Source organism: Topomyia yanbarensis, chromosome 2 (assembly GCF_030247195.1).
Source record: "Topomyia yanbarensis strain Yona2022 chromosome 2, ASM3024719v1, whole genome shotgun sequence".
Taxonomy (NCBI): domain Eukaryota; kingdom Metazoa; phylum Arthropoda; class Insecta; order Diptera; family Culicidae; genus Topomyia; species Topomyia yanbarensis.
In genome coordinates this window covers 369154439-369171354 of record NC_080671.1, presented here as the reverse complement: position 1 = coordinate 369171354, position 16916 = coordinate 369154439, and the positions used below count along the sequence as shown (strand labels likewise).

At 41.0% G+C, this 16916-nt stretch overlaps 2 protein-coding genes across 3 annotated transcripts; one reads left to right on the top strand and one right to left on the bottom strand.

The window, feature by feature from the left end:
• Positions 1-5168: 5168 nt before the first annotated feature.
• On the bottom strand, positions 5169-10943 carry LOC131684488 (regulator of nonsense transcripts 1 homolog). 2 transcript variants are annotated; one of them, XM_058967419.1, is made up of 5 exons: positions 10827-10943; positions 10417-10710; positions 9276-9673; positions 6950-9213; positions 5169-6833 (listed from the first exon to the last, which is right to left on the bottom strand). In XM_058967419.1, exons 2-5 carry the CDS (start codon positions 10603-10605, stop codon positions 6307-6309), a joined length of 3378 nt encoding a protein of 1125 aa, XP_058823402.1. In that variant the 5' UTR covers positions 10606-10710; positions 10827-10943; the 3' UTR covers positions 5169-6306. The 2 variants fall into 2 exon arrangements, with proteins under 2 accessions (XP_058823402.1, XP_058823401.1); XM_058967418.1 differs by having other exon boundaries at positions 10417-10733; positions 10827-10931.
• A 3772-nt stretch (positions 10944-14715) lies between these two features.
• Positions 14716-16630, top strand: LOC131684485 (large ribosomal subunit protein mL65). The gene is made up of 2 exons (XM_058967416.1): positions 14716-15267; positions 15318-16630. Exons 1-2 carry the CDS (start codon positions 14819-14821, stop codon positions 16546-16548), a joined length of 1680 nt encoding a protein of 559 aa, XP_058823399.1. The 5' UTR covers positions 14716-14818; the 3' UTR covers positions 16549-16630.
• Positions 16631-16916: the final 286 nt, after the last annotated feature.

Here is a 16916-nt window from a genome sequence, read left to right as displayed (position 1 = left end):
CTTAGAACAATGTGCCATACACACTGTATCACCTACGATAATACGATATAAGATTACGATTCACAGTAATACACGATCATTTCACTCGTTACCACAATGTGTGGCACAATGAGGCACACTTTTGACAACTCAAAAACCGTCAACAAAGTGTAGTTGAACAATCATAGCAACCATTGGTTTTGTTTTACTGAACACCATGGCACATCGTGGCACATCGTAGTACATTGCGGCACAAGCTACCACGCTGTTCGTTTGTGAGCACAGTTCGATTTGTGCTAAGCGACTCACCCTTTGGAAAATATGCTTCAAATATTAATATTGTCATTGTCATTTCTCAGCGCACACCCTGGCAAACGTTCATCCGCCCATCTAGACTCTGTCAAGATGAGGACCTACAAAGCCTAACTGTTCGTATGTGCTAGTCCGTATAGCACACCAGTTTCTTCCACAAGCAGGCGCCGGCTGTTAACCAGTCCCACAAGTTTCAGATACATTACATAGAGGATAGTTGGAGACAGAAAATGAAGAGATAGTAAAGCGATTTTGGTTTGCTGAAACGAGACAAGAAAAGCAAAATAATTGTGATCAGTTTTTTTTTTTTATCGGGCAGATGGGATTGCAGCTTAACGTAACGTCAAGTTCTCTATTTTGTCTGGTCCAATGTATCCTGCTCCTAACAACGCGTGCTAAGTCGTCAGTGATGCAATTAAAACTTCGCATTGATTCCGCTTCTATTTTCTTCCTGATCTCCTCATGGGTCCCCTAGGTCAGAAGCGGATCAATCGACTGTTAAGTAAATTAGAGATCGCAGTCAGCCGTGATGTCCGCGAATTTCATACATACATACAAACTGTTTGGCGCAAGTTCAGAGCGTGTAACGTCGTGTCATCTAGTCTGTCATCCTATGGAAAATAATCCTACCATCGCCTTGGGGTCAACGTCATATTGGCAAATTTTGCATTGAATCCGCTTCTGTCTCTTCCTAATCTCCTTTTTGTCTCCTAGGTCCGAAGCAGATCAATCGACTATTAATTGAAACGGTAAACATACTAGCAGTATTAGTCCTTACTTGCGAATACTTTTCCTTCAACTGTGCTGTTCTTCTCTATCTTATAACATAACTCGATTATCCCTGTTCTAGTCAATATACATATTCATTACATTATGGACCGGGCAAATCCTTAATTTTCTATTATTATTATCCTGAGTAGCTATACCAGTGAAGGTATTTTAGGATTTCGCAAAAAGAATCTCTGCCAATAAAGGCGTAAGAAATATTTATCCACATAAAGTTTGCTGGAAGCGAATGTCCGCCTGGTTCGACTCGAATAGACCACACCGACCCGAAAGGGTTGCTTATCATTTCTGAGAGCCGGTGTGCTTGGTCGAGTTTAATAATCATAGTTCTCATCATAGTGGTCGAGTTTAATAATCAAGTCCTGAATAATTAACTATCTCTTACGTGCCAGTCCTGCACTCCTTTCCTGAACTAGCCTCATACTCACGATCAAAAGAGTCGACAACTAGTAGGATCCACATGTCCCCCACCCAAGTGAATTGATCAACTTGCAAGTAGGAGCACATATCTACCAACCAGCCAAGAAGACTTCCGAATCAATGAGAATGGACCATGCCAGTCGAAGGCCACAGGCCCAGCGCCATCTCGTACAGTGTCATTGTCATTTCTCAAGATGAGAACCTACAAAGCCTAACTGTTCGTATGTCCTAGTCCGTATAGTTTTTGGTTTGCTGAAACGAAACAAGAAAAGCAAAACAATTGTGATTAGTATCGTAGCTATAATAAATAAATAAATTCTCCTCTGTTGTCGGTTTCCCTGTTCGCAGTCCTCCCTCCTGTTCCTGATCTGTTTGGGCCATTGGCTTTCCGTTTCCTTGGCCGTCCGGTTCACCCTCACACATCGTAGCAGGAGAAACAAATAAAAAGACAAAACAAAACAAAATGAAAATAAATGGACGTCTGCTATCTGTGCCTAAATTGATGTTGCTTCTCAGTTTTGCACGACCCAGGGGGGACTTGCCCTTGATCCCAATGCTCTGTCACCGTTGTTGCGTGATATTCGTTATGGAATATTCTTTGTTTGGGGGCCAGTCATAAACAATGTTGTACGTTTTTTTATCCCTGATCCGCTGATACGTCTAAAATTCATTTTTAGTTTTTTTATCTCGTTACGTGACGCTCTTCCCCTATTGTCAATATCCAACATCATTTATGAATGGTCCCCTGGTGATATATTTAGAGCAGACAATCCAATGAAAAATAGGATTGACAGGATGTTAGTGCGCTCTTGGCACCTTGTGTCACATCTTCATGTTTGTTATACATATTAAGAATACCAAAGCATGCGATGTGATGACCGGAAGATTAGAGAAGCAACTCCTCCCCTTCCCCCCAATTTGTGCTAAGCGACTCACCCCTTGGAAAATATGCTTCAAATATTAATATTGACAAGAAAAACACTAGACTAACTGTAGTGTTTTCCAGGATGCTTTTCAATACTGGCTGTGTAAGGGTTAGAATAGAATAGAAATTCCTGCTAAATTTGCAACCTGGACCACTGTACAACGCCACAAAACCAACGAATATTTAAAATTACATATACGACAAGGTATGTGCAAACAATTTTGAAAGGAATTTTAAATCAGGGAGGAGTTGCTTCTCTAATCTTCCGGTCATCACATCGCATGCTTTGGTATTCTTAATATGTATGACAAACATGAAGATGTGACACAAGGTGCCAAGAGCGCACTAAAATCCTGTCAATCCTATTTTTCATTGGATTGTCTGCTCTAAATATATCACCAGGGGACCATTCATAAATGATGTTCGATATTGACAATAGGGGAAGAGCGTCACGTAACGAGATAAAAAAAACTAAAAATGAATTTTAGACGTATCAGCGGATCAGGGATAAAAAAAACGTACAACATTGTTTATGAATGGCCCCCAAACAAACAAAGAATATTCCATAACGAATATCACGTAACATCGGTGACAGAGCATTGGGATCAAGGCCAAGTCCCCCCTGGGTCGTGCAAAACTGAGAAGCAACATCAATTTAGGCACAGATAGCAGACGTCCATTTATTTTCATTTTGTTTTGTTTTGTCTTTTCATTTGTTTCTCCTGCTACGATGTGTACGGGAGAACCGGACGACCAAGGAAACGAAAAGCCAGTGGCCCAAACAGATCAAGAACAGGAGGGAGGACTGCGAACAGGGAAACCGACAACAGAGGAGAAAACGTTTATTTATTTATTATAGCCACGATACTAATCACAATTGTTTTGTTTTTCTTGTTTTGCTTTTCTTGTTTCGTTTCAGCAAACCAAAATCTATACGGACTAGCACATACGAACAGTTAGGCTTTGTATGTTCTCATCTTGAGAAATGACAATGACACTGTACGAGATGGCGCTGGGCCTGTGGCCTTCGACTGGCATGGTCCATTCTCATTGATTCGGAAGTCTTCTTGGCTGGCTGATAGATATGTGCTCCTACTTGCAAGTTGATCAATTCACTTGGGTGGGGGACATGTGGATCCTACTAGTTGTCGACTCTTTTGATCGTTAGAATGAGGCTAGTTCAGGAAAGGAGTGCAGGACTGGCACCCAAGAGATAATTAATTATTCAGGACTTGTTCTTATGATTACTAAACTCGACCAAGCACACCGGCTCTCAGAAATGATAAGCAACCCTTTTGGGTCGGTGTGGTCTATTCGAGTCGAACCAGGCGGACATTCGGTTCGAGCAAACTTTATGGTTAATAGTGGATAAATATTTCTTACGCCTTTATTGGCAGAGATTCTTTTTGTGAAATCCTAAAATACCTTCACTGGTATAGCTACTCAGGATAATAATAAAAGAAAATTAAGGGTTTGCCTGGTCCATAATGTAATGAATATGTATATGGACTAGAACAGGGATAATCGAGTTATGTTATAAGATAGAGAAGAAACAGCACAGTTGCAGGAAAAGTATTCGCGAGTAAGGACTAATACTGCTAGTATGTTTACCGTTTCAATTAATAGTCGATTGATCTGCTACGGACCTAGGAGACAAAAGGAGATTAGGAAGAGACAGAAGCGGATTCAATGCAAAATTTGCCAATATGACGTTGACCCCAAGGCGATGGTAGGATTATTTTTCCATAGGATGACAGACTAGATGACACGACGTTACACGCTCTGAACTTGCGCCAAATAGTTTGTATGTATGTATGAAATTCGCGGACATCACGGCTGACTGCGATCTCTAATTTACTTAACAGTCGATTGATCCGCTTCTGACCTAGGGGACCCATGAGGAGATCAGGAAAAAATAGAAGCGGAATCAATGCGAAGTTTTAATTGCATCACTGACGTTGTTAGGAGCAGGATACATTGGACCAGACAAAATAGAGAACTTGACGTTACGTTAAGCTGCAGTCCCATCTGCCCGATAACAAAAACAAAAAAAAACAACTAATCACAATTATTTTGCTTTTCTTGTTTCGTTTCAGCAAACCAATATCTCTACTATCTCTCCATTTTCTGTCTCCAACTATCCTCTATGTAATGTATCTGAAACTTGTGGGACTGGTTAACAGCCGGCGCCTGCTTGTGGAAGAAACTGGTGTGCTATACGGACTAGCACATACGAACAGTTAGGCTTTGTAGGTCCTCATCTTGACAGAGTCTAGATGGGCGGATGAACGTCTGCCAGGGTGTGGACTGAGAAATGACAATGACAACAATCGGAAAAATGTGTTGTATAACTAAGGTGGCTAATTTTCAAAGATCACTGTTGATGAATTTACTTAAAATAATAGGTAGCGAAACGAAAATAGCTGACCAACAGCATCCGCATGAGTTCAATCCAGTATCCGTCGAAAACTTTCCATGTCGTCGACGAATGAAAGGTAGGGTCCTTGTGCTGTGATATTGACGACATTAAAATAGAGGATGAATATTACTGGTCCGAGGTGGCTTCCTTACGAGATGCCGGATGTAGCAAGAAATTGTGCAGATAGTCCTTGTTACATTCGGAGTAGCCTTGCATCGAGATAGGGACGAGTCCTTGGACCAGGTTGATTAGAGAGAACTGTGATGCAGTAAAGTACAGCATGAGTTCGCTTTAGGATGAATGGTAAGGAGTGTTCGGTTAAATAATTACATTTCTTATGCCTGAAGCACTTTTTTATTTGGAAAAGGTGTACGTCGTTGTCCTGAAGGATGTTAAATTTTTGGCAATGTCAATGCGATTTCTCGTTGTTGCTATTACAAGATGGATGATTTACTGACTGAAACTAATGACAGATGTACTACTATGTACTGTAGCAAGAAGTCGTTTTCAAAAAAGCATGTACATCCCCTTTCCAATTAATTATTATGTTTTTGACTATATGTCTAATTTCTGAAATGTTATTTGCCATTTGTTTAAAGAAATGATGTTCACCAAACTAGCTGTAAGAAGTCGTATAAAATAAAAAAAAACTTTGTTTTTGGTCGCTCGCGAACTTCGTTGTTGTTGAATGTTTTTAACAGCACGCGTTGACAAGTGAAATAACACTCGTATGTTGACCGATTTGTCCGAAAAGAACAAAATAAATCACGTAAGAAAACAAACAAAAAAAGCAAATATGGTTTTTGTTATATAACGGAAATATTTTTTTTAAGAAATAAACTCTTAATCTCTCACATCGCAGGGGCGTCTCCGACATCATTTCAGCGAGTCAACGCTCCTTGCATCCGAATTCTAGAGCCGAATATTGCTGCTACGGTTCCATACCGGTATCAAGTTTGCCGTAGCTTTTCAGTGAGCCTGCTTGAATCTAGCCGAATAGGAGAATCGAGTCCCATCACGATGAAGATATTTTTGTGGAGATTAGTTAGCTAGCTGTGTGGTTTGTTTCCCAGATTCTAACGCTGCTGCTACTGGCTTCAAGGGGAAAAAATCCAGTGGCAGTAGCATAGGTCGCATTAGAGTCACTCTTCTCTTTTCAGATTCCTTCCCGCCTTTTATTCCTGTTTTCCGACAAGACGACATTGACGACGATGACGGCGCGGGGACAAACACCAAGATGCACCAAGGGAGATTTCATGTCCCCTGAGCCCTAGTGCTATTCCGTAAGGATTACTTACAGATTTCCTTGTTCTTCCACTTTTACTTTCGAATACTCTCGTTTATACTGCGAATTGGTGATTTGGCGTAGACGAATTTGCTGTTAGCTTTTCCTGCTGCTTTGATCTGGTTCAAAGATATTCCCCCGGGCGGCACGCCATCCTGTTCATCCTGTGTATTCTCTCTATCAATATGGCTGCGAGAACTGATTCGGTGGTAGGTCAAACACCAAACGATCGGTGGCTGTAGACTGACTCGGACCGAAAGTTGAGTCTTGGGACAACAGTCCATCCACCTGTGACTGGTACTCGGCCATATAGTCCTGGGAGAAATCCGGCTGCTGCGAGAGGCTGAAACCCGGCTGGGACATGTTTTGGGACATTCCCTGGGTCACTGAACCGGAACCGATCGGGCCGGGTGTGTGCTGGTTCTGGCTTGACGGCGGACCGATTGGGCGTTGTTTCGGTTTAGTGCCGATGGCGCCGACTGCGGGTTTGATGCGACGGGTTTGTTTTGCCGCCTGCATTGCCTGTTGCTGCTGGAAGAACCGCGGCGGAACATTCGACATGTTCATAAACATTCCGACCGGCACAGGCATGTTGTTTATTGCTGCCTGGGCACGCTCCGGGGAAATGTAACTGATCGGGTCGTGAGTGCGTGTGAACATGTCCAATGGCGGATTTCTCGGTCCGTTCATCATGCTTCCGACAGGACCTGCACGAAGCGGTGAAGAAAATTGGTCAATGGTTTTTTTTCGAAAATGTAAACACCACAGACAAATGAGATTAAATGTATATTGAAAGGACTGTTGTAATGATCATTCAACTCACCTGGATTACCGAATGAACTTCCGGAGAAGCCTGCGCCGTGATGATTTCTTTCAAAGTAACCCGCTTCCTTAGCATCATACATAATAGTATTCATAAAGTGTGAACCAGGGTTCAATGTGTTGACAATCTTTTTCGGTTTCGTGAATTGAATCATTGACTCCTTCAAGTTGTTCAAAGACCCTTCCACCAGTACTTTTTTGTCTTTGTAGAAGTTCAACAAATGATTCCACAACTGCTGCTTGGACAAAACTTTTGGATTTCCGACGATGATTATGCCATATTTGGCTCGAGTTAAAGCCACATTCAATCTTCTTGGATCGTTGAGGAAGCCGATTCCCTGGTGCTCATTGGAACGAACGCAGGACATGATGATGATATCTTTCTCTCTACCCTGAAAAGCATCCACACTGGCGATTTCGATCTCCTGGTATAACTTGGAATGCAACGACCCTTGATACTGCATGTATTGTACCAAATAGGCACGCTGACCTTCGTAAGGTGTAATGATGCCGATCTGTTCCGGCTTGACGCCAGCCTTCAAGAAACGGGTGGTAATTTTTTCTACGTTTGAGGCTTCCGTGCGATTTAAATAGGATGTTCCTGAACCAGCGATTTCCTCCTGGCCTTGAGTCACTAAAAAGAACATTGGGGTGTCCGGTGACGGCCATGGAAAATCAACTTTTAACTTTCGTTCCTCTGCACAGACCCCATTTTGCAGGCTGCCTTCGTAAAAGAAATTTGATGGAAACTGGGACAGCTCGGGATGCATGCGGTATTGTACTTCCAAACGGAACGGACGAATGCCTAGCACGACAAGACGCTCGAATAAACTTTGCGAAAGCCCTGCCTTAGCTGCCTTTTTACACATCACAACCGGTCCTAGCTGGCAATGATCTCCAACAAGAATCAATTGTTTGGCTCCTAGCACTACAGGGACCATGCACTCAGGTTCCGTTGATTGCATTGATTCGTCAATTAAGATTGAGCTGAACTTAATGCGTTGTAGTCTCGGATCACCAGCTCCAACGCATGTACAACAGATAACGTCAGCCGCTTCCAGCAACTCGCGCTCAGCTTGTTTCTTTAGCATGCGATAGCGTTTCTCGTCTGACGAACTTAACTCGCCGGTTTCGTCCTTCAGTTGTTGCAGTTTCTTTAAGTCCGTATTTTGTTCCATGTTACGAATTTGATTGTGCAGAGCCAGAAAACTAACCGGGGAATCGATAGCTTCGCGAGACTTAGCACAAACGCGAACCACTTTCAAATTGGTACGATGAATTTTCTCTGTCAACTGATCAACGGCGGTATTACTTGGTGCACATACGAGGATCGGTCCACCATTCAGACGCACCAGCTGATAGACGATGGTAGCTGATGTAACGGTTTTACCAGTTCCGGGCGGCCCTTGTATCAAGCTGAGAGGACGTTGCAAGGCGTGCTTCACGGCATACACCTGGGAACGGTTCAAGTCAGGCAAATTCGGAGCACTGAAGTGCTTGGGCAAATTGTTGATACGGAATGTAACATCATCGGAACCATCTTGACGACCGTGTCCCAACAGCCGCGAGTAGATATAGTTAGAAACGCTGTTATCATCCACTGCAAACTTTCTTAACGCCATCTGCATGCGATCGAAAGAAGTACCTTTCCAGATAAAATCTACCGCAAAATGTGAAGTGCACTCGATTGGTGCCTGATGATTATGTTTCAATTCAAGTCCAACATCTTCTCCGTAATTATCGGGAACTTTAATCACATGGCCTACACAGCTCCAAGGTTTGTGCAGTTCGCCTGTATATCTCAATCTTAACTCATCACCATGCATCAGTTTCATGTCGCCATCGTTCTTCGCCAGTGTAAAGTAGGCAATCGTTTTCTTGTTTAATCCGGTGTCCCATCGAATTTCAATATTCTCTTGTGTCTGGCTTTCCTTCAGACGCTTGTCATAATCTGCTTCGAGCTTTACCAGAGGACCGAAAATATTCTGATATTGGTAGCCATCAACATAACGAAACTGCACCGGCGACGGTTCCTTATCGATACCGGGTTTCTCCAGATCTTGGAATGTTGCATCCACGTTTTCCTTCCATAACTCTTCTAGCTTGTTAATCTGCGCTGCTGAAACCTGGCGGGCTCGCAGTTGCTCTTGCTCGGTGGGAACCTTCACGAGCCAGAACAAGAAACATCGGTCGGCTATGAGAGGTTTCCATTGTTCTTGGTCCCAGTTCATGTCTTTAATGGAGTTTTGAGCTGCACATGGTTGTCTGTATGAGTAGAATAATTAGAAATCATGTATGTAATCCGTAAACATAAAGCGTCTGCCTACCTGCACAGCAGCACAACAACCGAGTCGGCTTTGGCAGGGATGAAACCCAAAACGAAAACATTCCGTACACCGCACGAGTAGCACTCCAGCACGGTCTCTCCGAGTGGCCCATCACCGTGCAGCGTAACTTCACGATGTTTCGCTCGGACCAGATGGTTTACGATGTGGGACCCGGAAGTGCTCCCGCGACCATTGCAAAACCACTTCTTGCAGATGTTGCACATCACAACTGTGCTTGGTTCGTGAATGCCACAATAGCGACATGCGTGCGGGGGAAGTTCCTGACTTTTCACAACCGCATCATCCTCGTCTTCCTCGAACTGGAGTTCACCGATGGCGCTTGTAATACCGGCAACCTTCGACGCATCCGAGCCCAGTCGACGCCCAAATCCGTTGAGCTACAAATTAAAATAGCAAATGTTGAAATATCTGTCTGGGGCAAATAGAATTCTCCGTCAGACCCAATTTGAAAAGCTTCAAACTTGCAAGGACATTGTCTCACTTGTCACAGTTCAGCAGGTTTTTACATTCGGACTCTCAAAGTGACGAAGCGTTCTGTTTCGCTAGGCATAAAAGATGAAATTAACCTATATTGAATTACGTTCAACCGAGTAAATTGCGACAATTTTCCCGTAACTGCGGTTCAATGCAAAGTTCAATAATTGTGAAACAATATTTTTTACATCTCCTGTATGCCGTTAATATTAACAGAATACTGAATCCTCAATTCTGCATACTCTGATACCATTGTGAGGAAGATAATCACTACTGGTTAATCGCGTTTCCAAAAAAGAATATACAAATTGAATTTTCGAACTTCGAAACCTAAAGCAATCATTTCCTCACAGAGAATAGAGATAAGGTTATGTTCTGAGACAATCTAAATTTTAGTTATTTCGCAATAAGTGATATCCAACTATATTTCACTCCTTTGCTTGAACTGCTTAAATTTTCACACGATCTATACCTAAGACGACGGCGATCTTAAGCATGATTCAGGTTCAAGTGTTTACGCATACAATCTCTCTTGCCCGTCTGCGCCCTTGAAACTACAGCTCTCGAAAATGTTCAACATGATTCAAAATGGAAGCATTCTTTTTCTGTACTGGCAATAGGCCAAGTGATACTTTGAAACACAAACCTGACTCCCGGATCCACCTGCAAGATGTTCTAACTGGGACGCTAACGTCTGGCTCTGGGACGGAATGGTAAAGTCACGAAAATCGAAATCCGTTCCCTGGGTGTCTGCTCCGATCAAGTCATTTTCTTCGGTGTCCAGGAACGTTAACGTTTGGGAACCAACCGCACCATCGTAGGTGTCAACACTCATCGCCAATAGTTAGTGATAGTGATTTGCGATCTTGTCTCGAACTCCGATATTCCTCTTGCTCGCCACTGTCGAGGTGAGGTGCTTCAGCTCACGTCAGTTCTAGCCCTGGAAAAAATCGTTTGAAATGCCTTAAAAAACGGAATATTGGTCACAAAAGTAATATATTTCCAAGCTTTGACTTCGAGGTAATCGAATAATCGTAATTTAAAACCGAAACTTACCAGAAATGGGGGGATTTTCGCGAAAAATTAACACTTTATTGTTTTCGCAGCAGCACATTGGAAAACGCGATGTTTCTTTTGTCACAGCTTGCTGTACGTCTTTTCTTTTCTTTTTCCCCGTTACTGATATATGAGCCAGGGATGCCAGGTAAAATTTTGTGATATAATATTTGCGCAAATATACGCGCGAAAACGTACAAATTTGTTTCAAAACATGAAAGGGGGTACCCTACAAGCAGTCATAAAACAATAGATATTGTACACTCAAAAAAAAGTAAACGTTATGCCTATTGATTTTACACATAGATTTTTGCAATTAACGGAGGCATATAGACACTATTTGCTGGCACATAAACCTAATGTGTGTATTTACAAGAAATATTAATCTTACATTCACATTTCATAACTATTAGCCACATAAAACCCCATTCTATAACAATATGCACATATAACTTATGTGTGTGCATACATAGTTTATACAGTTGACACATAGAAGGTATGTGTGCGCGTGATAACAATAGCATATCTTCTTCATATGAATTTTAAGCGGTTTGAAGCAAATAGAATTAACGTTTGGATTTTTTTCAGTGTAGGTTATTACTGTTTCAACATTTGTTCGACATAGAGTTCTCGCAAGTGATTTACAATGATTTTCATGTAACAATCAATATATTATGTTCAGCCAATAAATTATACAGTAACTTCACATTAAATTTTACGGATTTAGAGAAAAAATGCAAGAAAAAAATCAATCTTTTAAATGTTAAAATACATAACCACTCCCTCCTCCTTTTCAGCTGATATTGTAAAAGTCGTTTTTACATTGAAATTTACTATAGTATACGTAAAAGTTCAATGTTTTTGTATTGTAGCATAGCACTAGAATTTTTCTGTAAATTATTGCAAAATTACTGTACTGTCACAGTAAAAATCATGATTACTGTACATTTCTTTTCGGGGAAGTGGCGACCTTTTATTGTTTTGCCCAAGCCAAAAATTCAGCACGAGATCAAAAATTGAGAAATCTGTGCTAGTCTGTCCATTATAACAGAAAACTGTGGAAATTTGTGCAGTTATAGAAGTTTGTGCAGCATATTGAAAATCTATTAAACACAGATTGATCTGTGCACCTGGCATCCCTGATATGAGCAGAAGTGACAGTCTGCACGCAAAAATAAAACAACCTACACGCCACCGAAAAACTACCTAAAATTGAGTACTCTTGAAACTTTCACACTTAAAATCCATTACCTACCAGTAGGTAATTTTAATTTGCTGTCCTTATTTCACTGCCGGGAAACAAGGGAGAGGGAATGATTTTTTTACTCAAAATTAATGGGATGAAGTTTAGTCGGCTTTGGGGAATATCTCCTTATTTTTGGGTAAATTTGGACTCCCTCTCTTTTGTTTTCCGTTGGAGGAAGTAGGATGCACAGATTTAAGATTACCTACTGCTAGGTAATGCAAGTTTTCTGTGTTGATTCAAATTCAAGGATTTAGTTGAACCAAAAGAAAATTTGGTTAGTTCTTGAGCGTTTTTTTTTTTTCAAAAAGTCATATCTGCAATGAGTTACTCTCTTTGTTTACTTTCTCTTCTGTTAATAATTCGGTCACTTTAACATTTATCCCTCAACTCTTTGCATAATATGCTAGTTAAAACCACCGTCTTTCGATCTGTACTGTAAAATAAGTGAAAAGTGTTATAGTGACGCCGTAAAAATCGAAAGAGAAAGTCTCGACAAACATATGATTACGGCCTAAAAGCCAACTGTCAAAATCCACTTTGAATGGAAATTCCGGACAAACCGTTACACGCTAATCACAGATGTTGGTAGTAAATGAAAGAGAAAAGTTTTCTCTTTCATAAACTGCTGTCAACTGTGTTCGACTAGTAACGGTTTGTCTGGAATTTCCATTCAAAGTAGATTTTGACAGTTGGCTTTTAGGCCGTAATCATATGTTTGTCGAGAAGTAAACAGAGTAACTCAATGCAGATATGACGTTTTGAAAAAACGCTCAAGAATTCTAAAATAATATCATTTGAAACAAAAATACTGGTTTTAGATTTTAAAATATTTCTTAAAAATGGTGACCGTGTATTATTCGATCTCCGCAATTTTGTTACGTCGCGCAAACGAAAAAATGAACCCATCCGAGAAAGTCGAGAGTGTAATGGCAGATCACTCTAGAAATGTACATCAAGTTTGCATTGAATTTGAAAAAATGCATTTAATGTTGGAAAGTTTGGTTAATATTCATATTCTGAGTATCTTTTTTTCTCATTTCTGAGGTCGATTCCTAATATTTTTCAAGATTTTCCAAAAAATATTATTATTTGGCGTACAAAAAGTGAAAAAAAGTTTGATTACGTATCTTTAACGTCAGCTGCATCGGAAAAATAAAAAAAAAACAGGATTACCCAATTCTTTTGTTTACGAGGTGGTTTCTTGTTATTCTTTCTAAGCTCAGCTTTTTTTGTTTCTCTTCCTCTATTTTCCTTTTTTCTTCAGTCTTCGCCTTGTGGTAATCAAGTATTCGGCGCAATGTTGAAACAGCAGGACTACGTTTCTTGAATCGTACTGGCTTTCAGGCGATTCTAGGAATTCAACAAGCACACTATTATCATTATTTAGCTGTGATGTGACTCTTAGATGTGTCAACATAGAGTTCAATTAAGGAGGGTGAATGTTTTGACGTTTCTTTGAAAAATGAGTGAAGCCAACATAAGCTGGCTTTCTGGCTCGGTTAGTTGTCACAAATGACAGCGAACGCGCTTTAAGCAACGTTCATATCGCTACGAGCCGATGTTGTTAACTCGACCTGAAACTTATCGAATGCAAACAAACTACATTTCGATGTGCTTAACTGGTACTCAGGTGATAAAAGCGTTCGGATTTTGTGTAGAGGAAGCGATGCAAGAGAAAGCGTGATTTCTCATATATTGTTACTAATTACTTGTTTTGAATCCAACTTTTAAACAGTGTTATACAGTTTATGTGAACAGACCTTGAACATTTGAAACGTAGCTAGCGCTACTGGCGTTTGGAGGCAGCTTCAGGCAACAAACAGTTTTCACGGGGCTGAGTTCAATACAAATTACATATTTGTTACCATTTATTTAAGACTTTTTAGATAAACCGTTACGAAGAAACCTTTTCAAACACGAAACATGCATAATGCCAAATCAGTCAAACTAATTGAATCAATAACAAATATTACAGTTGTACATTTAAATTCATTTTCGAAATATATCACTTCCTCTTGGCTATCGTTGAAATACGAAACGTTTTCGGTGATATTTTTTAAAACTATGGATTCGATAATAGACATTCCAAGGAATGTAATTGTTGCATCAAACCATACGAATGCTGAGAAACCTGGCTGAGCAAGAGGCAAATACATTAACAGGGTCCAAAATATGTAGGGATCCAAATTTGGTTGATTATCCTATAACAAATTTGCATTAAAATGGAAAAATGTATTGTACGTTTCATTGGAAACGAGCCATTCAATCATTTTGTGGCGACGAATTGAATAGGCGAATTTAATTATAAATGCTGAGAAACGTCTAAAAATATGTATTATCCAAGTTTAATGTGTGCTAATTATTTACTTTAATCGAATTTGTCAAAAAGTGACTGCAAACTGTGCTTCTAAAGTTTCAGGTTTTCGTATGTTTTATTCACAATAAGGTTTTTACACAAAAATTGCATCACCTGACGAAAAATAATCGTCGCGTTTCCTTTTGAAAAGCACCCCAGTCGATGACGGATAATATTTAATTTCCATTTTTGCATCAACTCTGCGCTCAAAATACTCAAGAAAATGCTCCAACCTTTCTATTTTTTCATCTTGGTGAAAAGAGTATAATTTCTGAAGCGTCTGACAACACTTCCCTAAAAATGTCAGATGTGGTCTCACACGGGATGATTTTCAATAACAATTTTTTGATTTGGTAACAATTTTTCAAAATTTTGCAGAAAATATCAGGAATGCTGCTACCACACCTGCGTCACAATGTTCAGATCATGTTTCGGAATACCGCTGGTCTTCGGTACCAGTCGACGAGGGCACTGGCGAAACGGGAAGATGAGTATACCGACAGGCCGGAATACCCGCCGATTTACGAGCTGAGCTTCAAGGCGAAGAAAAAACGTGAGGCAGCACAGTGGCACGATAAAATCAAACAGTTGAGTAGCGTGGAAGAGAAACTATTCGAGATCAACATGCCAAAGTACTATGGATACAAGGCGCACATGATTACGGACCAAAAGTTTCCCTACAATGTGCTGCCGCTGGCGCAATACGCAACCAGAACTCATTTAATCGAAGGGAAGCTACCGCAAACGTATGATAAAATGAGTGAGATCTCGAAGAGCTTACTAGACGAGATACGCGGAGAAGTGGAAGACGTACTGGGATTTGAACTACATGGATACAGGTATAGTGAAAAACGTAAGATGGTTTCATTTTCATGCGTTTTTTTTACAGGCGCCAAGAGCTCAGTAAGGAAAATATGTCTCCTGAGAAACGGGAGGAAATTGTAACATCAGCGCTTCTAAAGGGCCTCCATCGAGTTCTGACCAATAACTTATCAAGCGTATATGCCCATATGAATGAACTAGAGGTAGACTATGATCCTAGACATGAGGCTTTTTGGTTTCTAGGGGGCATATCTCCTCCATCGCTAGTTCGAAAAATTAAGGAAGGAATCAAATGGCAAAAACCATACGCAAATGATCCCTATGATCGCAAAATGCAATATGTTGGCCAACCATATTTGGCACTAAGGCACAGATATCCACTGGAACCTTTTATTCAGGATAATTTAAACACCCTCGATCTAAAGCAGGAGGATGCTCTAATTCCTGATTTTAAGTACGACCCTACTACGGTTGGCTATCAAACGGAACAGCGACATGCCACGACGATTCCAGGGTTTTGGCCAGGGGATCAACATGAATTCGGTATGATTTCATTCCAACGCCGAAGTCACACTCTAGTACGCGAAACATACTGCGCTATAAACGACGTGCAAGAAGCTCTACATTCACAAGGAATTTTAGCTAGCTACGCGTGGTTACTCGGGCAGGCGTGCTATCAAGGGTTTTCTGTCTTTAATGACGTAACCTACCCACTTTCGGCACAAACCGTTATCACTGATGGTAAACATTGGTCGTTCTATGCATATCAGTTAAATACAGTTCTGCTGCATTCGGATCAGGTTGATTCGAACCCACGATTCAACCGCTGCTGGGGAACGAAAGAATTGCAGCTTTTCGAACACATTGATGAAAGCGGCAAGATCCACGGACTCAACGAAGATGTTCTATTGCACTTGATATCTTTCTATGTCAACGCTCCAAAGGTGCGAGAAGGGATTGAGATGAAACCTTATCTATGCAAAACTGAGCCACGCGTCGCAGATATTGTCGAAGAAAACCGACGTACATTCATGGAGATGACGTACAAGCACCGCACCTCGAATCGTCCTCGTCACAGACCAGATCCAGAACTTTACCAGTGGGAAAAGATTTACAAGGTGGACCATAATACTAGACCAATGGAAGCGAAAAGACGACCTTTCGAGCTCAATCAGAACATGTACAAACGTAGGATGGATGAGCACGCACTGAAGTATATTCCTCGCAAGGTACGACCGAATGGCCCAAAAAGCTTGCCCAAGTTTGAGGCCACCTACTATCCAAATGTTAGGCGATGAGTTAGTAGTAAGCTCTATATTTGTAGTTGCAGTCGGTAATAAATTGATGATTTGGAACTCTTTTGTCATCACATAAACTCAACTTTCTAAACTTAACAAAATATAGTCACAGAGAACAGACGTCCATCTTCAGCATTCAACTTGTGCAAAATCTCTAACGGTTTCGAAGGTAGTTGGGATATCCAAACCAGGTGCGCTACTGTTGTCATGTTTTTGTGGCTGAGTTCGACAGAATTGACAGCCAGCGGTTATTCCTCTACCCAGTCAAACTAGTCCGGAACCGGTTCAGACTTCCAGCTCAAATGCATCAACCGATAGAGTCGGAATCGGTTGTTTTCTTTGAGCAAGATTCCATACTGAATCCATTC

Excerpts from the sequence above, each read along its gene's own strand:
- LOC131684488 (XM_058967419.1), bottom strand. The coding sequence starts at position 10,605 with ATGAGTGTTGACACCTACGATGGTGCGGTTGGTTCCCAAACGTTAACG. Across the intron at positions 9,674-10,416 it reads CAGGTGGATCCGGGAGTCAG|CTCAACGGATTTGGGCGTCG; the intron begins GTTTGTGTTTCA and ends TTTAATTTGTAG. Across the intron at positions 6,834-6,949 it reads AAGTTCATTCGGTAATCCAG|GTCCTGTCGGAAGCATGATG; the intron begins GTGAGTTGAATG and ends CGCTTCGTGCAG.
- LOC131684485 (XM_058967416.1), top strand. The coding sequence starts at position 14,819 with ATGCTGCTACCACACCTGCGTCACAATGTTCAGATCATGTTTCGGAAT. Across the intron at positions 15,268-15,317 it reads TTTGAACTACATGGATACAG|GCGCCAAGAGCTCAGTAAGG; the intron begins GTATAGTGAAAA and ends TTTTTTTTACAG.